Here is a 7,488-nt window from a genome sequence, read left to right on the forward strand (position 1 = left end):
TTAGTTGGTTCATGTAATTGCTCTCAGTAAGTTGTGAGAAGGTGTGATGGATATATTTACAACAATTAAACCAAAAGAGCAGCTTCTGAGGCTGCGTATGCACAACCAAACAGCTCCTGGGATGGGGTGCCTTGGCTTGGAGGTGTGGGATCACGGTTTCATGGGACATCTTGGTTCATTGGCCTAATACGATGTTTAACACTTCTACTCTACCTTCTGGTTTGCTGTGTGGTGCCCAGGGACCTCAACGTTCTCAAGCATCCATTCAGTCGGCCTTTTTCCCCCTTGGAGCAACAGAGGAAGAAGTAGAGTCAGGAACAGGAGAAAAGAATGGAGTCTGTGGCAAATTGCCACCATGAACAGCTGCCTCTATGCCCGGAGACCAGAAGAACTGAATGGTGCCCAGCCACCAATACTAAAGATCTTGATGAAAGATCTACAGAAGAATGTTGCTCAAAAATGGTAAAATGCCGCATAGAAGCCCAAGTTGTCATAGAGTCCAGTTTTTCTGAAACCATGAAGGGTCGATGAACTCCTGAAAGAAACTATTGCCTGGAGATAGTCTTTCAACATTAAACCTTCAATCAAAAATATCACCTGAAATTTTAAAACCAAACAGCAGTATAGCTTAATTAGTAAATAACATCTGCCTTGAGCGTTGTGCTCTTTTAAGATCTATTTACATGCGATTAATTTGACCATAGCAACTCAAAGGACTACCTAGGAGCTTAGGGGACAGAGACTTTATGTGAGTGGAGGAAGAACAGCTCAGAAAAGGAGGATGTGAATGACTGTAGCAGCAGTGACACTCACTGGGACATGTAGAAGTTGTTGGATGGGTACATTTCTGCTGTGCACATTCTTAACAACGGAAAAGGAAAGAAATGATTCTAATCATTGAAAGCTTGCACTCAAACACATACTTTTACACAAACGTTCATAGCAGCACTATTCACAATACTATAGGTGGAAACAACCCAAATGTCCATCAGCAAATTAACATATGCACAAAATATACATTCAGATAATAAACCATATTCAGCCACAGCACAGATGAAGTTGTGAGATGCTACAACCTAGATGAACCTTGAAAACATTACGCTGAGTGAAAGGAGTCCCGTGTGATAGGATTCCACCTACATGTCTAGAGTCAGAAAGCTCCAGGGACAGAGAGCAGGTTGGTGGTTGGGGAGGACTAGGGGAGGAGGGGTGGGTGGGAAATGACTTTTGGGGAGCAGGGGGTATTGCTTTTGAGGTAATGAGAATGGGAACTAGATAGAGATGATTGCATAATGTGGTAAATATACTAAATTTACTGAATTCTGTGCTTTAAAATGATTAATTTTATGCTTTATGAATTTCACTTCAATAAAAAAGAAGAACTGTACTGCCGGAAGTAAGATACTGTGAGAATCTGAATTCTTTGGTGTGGAGGATGGGGACTGGCCATCTTCTAAAGAGCCCTCTTAGGGGAATGCTCGACGGCTGCTTTCTTTCCCTTCGGTGCTCATGTCCCCTCCCAAGTCCCCTCGGGGAGCCCTGGAATATCACCCCATCATACTTGAAATATGAGCTGTGACTAACCCATCTGGGTAAATGCATGTCTCTCCTCAGATTTCAGCATCTTCCGATTAGACACTACAGCAGTGGTTCTCAACCTTCCTCAGTCCACGGCCCTTTAATACAGTTCCTGATCCCCCAACCATAAAGTTCTTTTTGTTGCAACTTCATAACTGTTATTTTGCTACTGTTATGAATTGGCCGACCCCTGTGAAAGGGTCCTTTGATCCTGAAAGGGGTCGAGACCCATAGGGTGAGAACCAATGGTTTAGATGCTTAGTGAATTTTCAGTGATGTTGACCAGGAGGAAGTACCGTTCCACCAGCATGACTGAGAAAGGAATCGGAAATGAGTGCTGGCAGTTACTGTGGGCTCTAGGAGAACTTCTGATTGGTTTTGTCAAGCCTCCGTGTGTAGACTCAGTTTTTCCCAAGGCAAACAGGAGTCTGCCTCCTCCCACAAGCGGGTGACTGCCTTTGCTCTACCTTCAATCTTTAGTGTTTTGTTTTCAGGAGGAAAGGGTGTATCGTTCCCTCCAGACGGACCTGCGTGACTCGGACCAACATTCTGTATCTCTGAGCTCTGTTTCACATTGTTAAAATGAGATGATAATGTTATGCTGTTGCCTTGCCTCAGTTCCATCGCTCTCCCAGCGACCCTGTGAAGCACAGACCGAAACACTGCCCTGGCCCGGGTCACCCTGGCAGGTGTTAAGGTCGAACCCACTGCTGCAGCCACGGTGCCAGTCCATCTTCGGAGGGCCTTCCTCTTTCTTGCTGCCCCGCCCTTTACCAAGCACGATGTCTCTCCTAACATGTCCAAACTGTGAGAAACAAAGGAGGGGTCTGGCTGTACTTCTCCCGAGACAGACCGGTTCATAGCTTTGACTGGTATTTTCAGTATTCTCCGCCAGCGCCATAATTCAAAGGCATCGATTCTTCTTCGGTTTTCCTGATTCAGTATCCAACTTTCACATGCATAGGAGGCAACTGAAAACGCCCTGGCTTGGGTCAGATGCATCTTCGTCCTCAAAGTAACAGCTTTGTTCTTCAGTACTTCAAAGACATCTTGTGTAGTCGATTTGCCCAACGTAACCCGTCATTTGAGCTTGACGATTGCTTCATGAGCATCGATTATGGATCCAAGCAAGATGAAACCCGTGACAACTTCAATCTTCCCTCCATTTATCATGATCTGGTCTATTGGTCCTGTTGTGAGGATTTTTGTTTTCTTTACATTGAGTTGTAATTCATAGTGAAGGCTGCAATCCTCAGTCTTCCTCAGCAAGTGCTGCAAGTCCTCCTCACTTCCAGCAAGCAAGATTTGGCCATCTGCACATGACAGGTTGTTCATAAGCCTCCCTCAATCCTGATGCTGAGCTCCTCTTCCTTTAGTTCAGCTTCTCTGACTTGCTCAGCGCGCAGATTGAATAAGAATGGTGAGAGGATACAGCCTTGATACGACACCTTTCCTGATTTAAGCCAGGAAACATTTCCTTATTCTATTTGCACAACTGCCTCTTGATCCATGTACAGGTTCTGAATGAGCACAATGAAGTGTTCTGGAATTCCCATTCTTCTCAAGGCTGTCCATAGTCTGCTATGACGTTGTGACAGTCCTAGAAAGATGGCCATGTTGGAATGTGAACAGCACTACCACTCCTGTAGTTGGAGCACTTCCCACAGGGCAGGCACTGTGCAGAGCTTGCTATAACCTCGTTTGGTCCGTTCAACAACCCACCTATAGAGATATTGCCCCTCTTTTACAAATGAACCTTAAAGATGATAAGCAAGTTGCCCAAGGTTACACAAGCAAGCCGGATCAGTGGGATTAGATCTTTGCCCTCCAAAGCTTATGCCCTTCCCATGGAAGAGATGCCACAGAACCTAACGAACAACATATTTGAAGTTTTGAGAAATAGGAGTTGTATGACAGGCTATTCAAGATTGCATCATTGCTGAGAGATTTGGAGACGGGTATTCCGAGACATAGATTGAAGAAAGATTCATTTGCTTTAATATTAGACATGCTCAAGCCCGAACAAGGAGGCTGCCAGGATCCGAGTAACACAGTGGACTCCGTTCATAATTGCTTTTTTTGACTGGTATTTTCAGTATTCTCTGGTATTTTGATTTATTCCTGAAGGAGAAAGAAAATAATGCAAGGGATTTAAAGGAGGCAGGAGGGCAAGGAGGGTCCCGGCTGTCTGAGTCTGCATGTTCACGGGTCACTACCCAAAGTGGTTCACAGACTCAATGTGCCACCAAGAAAAACTTTGCCAATGCTTCTGCAGCAATGGCACAGCCAGTCCTCCCCTTCATATGAATTGCAAGATCCCCAAATAGCCAAAACAACCTTGAAAAAGAACAAACTTGGAAGACTCACAGTTCCCAATTTTGAAACTTTCCCCAGAGCTATAATTATCCAAACAATATAGTACTTTTTTAAGACTAGACTTCTAGAGAATGAAATAGAATTGGGCGTCCAGAAATAAGCCCATACAACTCATTTGCAATGAGGCTCCCACGTCCAATCAATGGGCGGGGGTGGGGAGAGCAGTCTCTTCAGTAAATGGTGCTGGGACCAAAGGACGTCAATATGCAAGAGCGTGACGTTGAACCCCTTTCACACGCCAGATACAAAACCAGCTCAACATGGAGCCACAACCGCCATGTAAGCGCTCAAATGATAAACTCACAGAATGAAAGGATAATGCTTCAGGACTTTGTTTTTGGCAAAGGATTATTAACTATGACCCCAAAAAAGCACATGAGCAACAGAAGGAAAAATAAATAAGCCAGACTTCTTTAAAACGTAAACATGCTGTCCATCGAAAGACAAGTATTGGGAAAAACAAAACAGTATTGAGAAACTAAAAACCTATAGTATAGGGAAAATATTGGAAACTTTATTGCTGATTCAAGTTTACTCTCTAGAACAGTGGTTCTCAACCTTCCTCATGCCACGACCCTTTAATACAGTTCCTCATGTTGTGGTGACCCCCAACCATAAAATTATTTTATTATTATTTTTAAATCATTTTATTAGGGGATCATACAACTCATCATAATCCATACATACATCAATTGTGTAAAGCACATTTGTACATTCATTGCCCTCCTCATTCTCAAAACAGTTGCTGTCCACTTAAGCCCCTGGCATCAGCTCCTCATTTTTCCCATCCCTCTCCGCTCCCCCCTCCCTCATGAACCCTTGATAATTTATAAATTATTTTGTCATATCTTTCCCTGTCCAACGTCTCCCTTCACCCACTTTTATGTTGTCCATCCCCCAGGGAGGAGGTCACATGTAGATCTTTGTAATCGGTTCACCCTCCCAGTATCGCCACTCACACCACTGGTCCTGAAGGGATCATCCGCCCTGGATTCCCTGTTTCCAGTTCCTATCTGTACCAGTGTACATCCTCTGGTCTAGCCAGATTTGTAAGATAGAGTTGGGATCATGATAGTGGGGGAGGAGGAAGCATTTAGGAACTAGAGGAAAGTTGTATGTTTCATTGTTGCTACATCGCACCCTGACTGGCTCATCTCGTCCCCGAGACCCTTCTGTAAGGGGATGTCCAGTGGCCTGCTAATGGGCTTTGGGTCTCCACTCTGCACTCCCCCTCATTCACAATGATATGATTTTTTGTTCTTTGATGCCTAATAACTGATCCCATTCGACACCCTCTATAAATGTCCTTTTCCTCCTTGCTCTTTCCTCATAAAATTATTTTCATTGCTACTTCATAACTGTCATTTTGATACTGTGCTGAATTGGGAGACCCCTGTAAAAGGGTTATTCGACCCCCAAAAGGGTCGAGACCCACAGGTTGAGAACCGCTGACCTAGAACATTTACAATGTTGTGTAAGCATCATCACAATGCTGTTATGTAACCATATTTTAGGTCCAAAACATTTTTACCACCCCAAAAGGAAACCCTGTAGCCCGTACACAGTGATTCTCCCATTGTTGCCCCTCCTCAGCCCCTGGCCAATCACCACTCTGCGTTCTGTACCGGAATCACACAGTGTGTCTCCAGTTATAGCTGGCTTTCACACTTATTCTAATGTTTTCAATGCTTTGGGTATGAGGTGGTATCTCGCTGTGGTTTTGACCCGCATCTCCCTAGCGACTGATGATGTGGAGCTTGTTCTCATGTGCTGTGGACCCCTTGTGTATCTTCTTTGGAGAAAGGGCTCTACTCAGTTCCTTTGCCCACTTTTTGTTTGTTGTTGAGATGTAGGAGATTTTTGTCTATTCTAGTCACAGGGTACAGATGTTTCCTTGGACAGGAACTAAAAATTGTAATCTTAGAGTCCAGAAGTAGCTACAGGTTTGACTGTTAACTGAAAAGTCAGCAATTTGAAACCACCAGTGGCTCCCAAAGAGAAGCACATGGCTTGCTACTCCCAGAAAGAGTCTGGGAAACCCACAGGGAGTTCTACTCTGTCCTATAGTGTCACTGTGAGGCGGCATCGTGGCATCGACTTGACGGCAGTGAGTCTGGTCCCTTGGCTTTGCCTCCTGGTATTACCCCATGGAAAGATGTATATTGTAATAACAGTTATAATAATATCTGTTACACCCCATCCACACCAGGTCCATCTTTATTCTACAATAGAGAAAGAGTTTGTTTCAGAATTGGGTTTATTTCAGCAGAATTGGGCCAATTTTGGCAGCGTCAGAGAGTAACAGAATGGGAAGAGCCACAGTTTCTTGTGTCCAGGTTGTTGCTGGTGCTATGTAATCAGTCCCAAAGCATGGCCACCCCACGCACAGCAGCATGAATGCTGCCCTGTCCTGCGCCTCCCCACAAGTCTCACGTCTGAGCTCATTTTGCCACCACCATGTCAATCCATCTTCTCGAGCATCTCCCTCTGTTTTGTTGATCTTCTTTTTTTTCCAGCAGGATTCCAGGAATTGGCTAAAATGTATTTGAACTTAGAAATCAGCTCCTCATAGGCAGAGTTGTTGTATCTAAAGAGAAATGTGTGCCTGGCTGGCCACCTAGGCTGGGACTATACGAGTCTCTGTACCAAAAAGAATTGGTCGATCGATATCCAACCACTTCGGGAGACAGCATATAATTAAGAACCTTTGCTATGGACGAAAGAAGTCTAAACTGCAATGCCAAGAAGTCGGAAAAGAAAAAACAAGGCTCCTAGAATGGATAGGCTACCAACCAGAATGTTCTCACTAACAAAAGTAATACTGGAGGTCTTGACTTAGACGAGCCAGCTGACGGAACGAGATGCATATCCATGCCCGTCCCAAGGAAATGTCCAACAGAATATGGAGATTACTAAGCAATATCATTAATATCACATTCAAGCAACATTTTGCTGGCGATCATTTAAAAGTGATTGCATCAGCATTTCAACAGGGACATGCCAGGGACTCAAGGTTCAGGGAGAAGAGCACGTGGGACGGGTGACATCAGATGGCTCTTGACTGAAAGCAACGAACACCAAAGAGCTATTCATTCTTCTAAATGCCAGAAAGACGCTTGGGCTCATATGGAACTGAACAGAGACCAAGAGGGAGTCTTTTAAACAGCAAGGGGATAGTGCGTGGTTTAAAATCAAGAAAGGTGGGTGTCAGCGTTGTGTCCTCTCACCATATCTGGATTCTGAGCAAATAACCTGAGGAACTGAAGTTTAGGAGCACGTGGCACCAGATCAGAGACGATCTGATGCAGGTGAAACCACCTTGTTAGTAAAGAGGACTTGATGCCCTTACTGATTCGGCTCGAGGACTACACCTTCCATATGGCTTACACCTCAACCTAGAAAGGACAAACATCCTCACAACGGGGCCAGCAAGCAGCGTCACAATCAACGGAGAAGAGACTGAGGTTGTGAAGGATTTCATTTTACCTGGATCTATAATCCACACCCATGGAAGCACCCCTCAAAAAAATCAGA

At 44.5% G+C, this 7,488-nt stretch overlaps 1 protein-coding gene across 1 annotated transcript in view; it reads left to right on the forward strand.

Moving 5' to 3' along the window:
• The first annotated feature begins 355 nt into the window (after nucleotides 1-355).
• The window catches only part of HOMER2 (homer scaffold protein 2), a 133,911-nt gene continuing 126,778 nt past the window's right edge, over nucleotides 356-7,488 (forward strand). The window contains exon 1 of the mRNA XM_030884476.2: nucleotides 356-462. Coding sequence (XP_030740336.2) covers nucleotides 356-462 — 107 coding nt within the window. The remainder of the gene's footprint in view (nucleotides 463-7,488) is intronic.

Source organism: Echinops telfairi, unplaced genomic scaffold (assembly GCF_000313985.2).
Source record: "Echinops telfairi isolate 266 unplaced genomic scaffold, ASM31398v2 ScPeMD7_7;HRSCAF=31, whole genome shotgun sequence".
NCBI classification, from domain to species: Eukaryota; Metazoa; Chordata; class Mammalia; order Afrosoricida; family Tenrecidae; genus Echinops; species Echinops telfairi.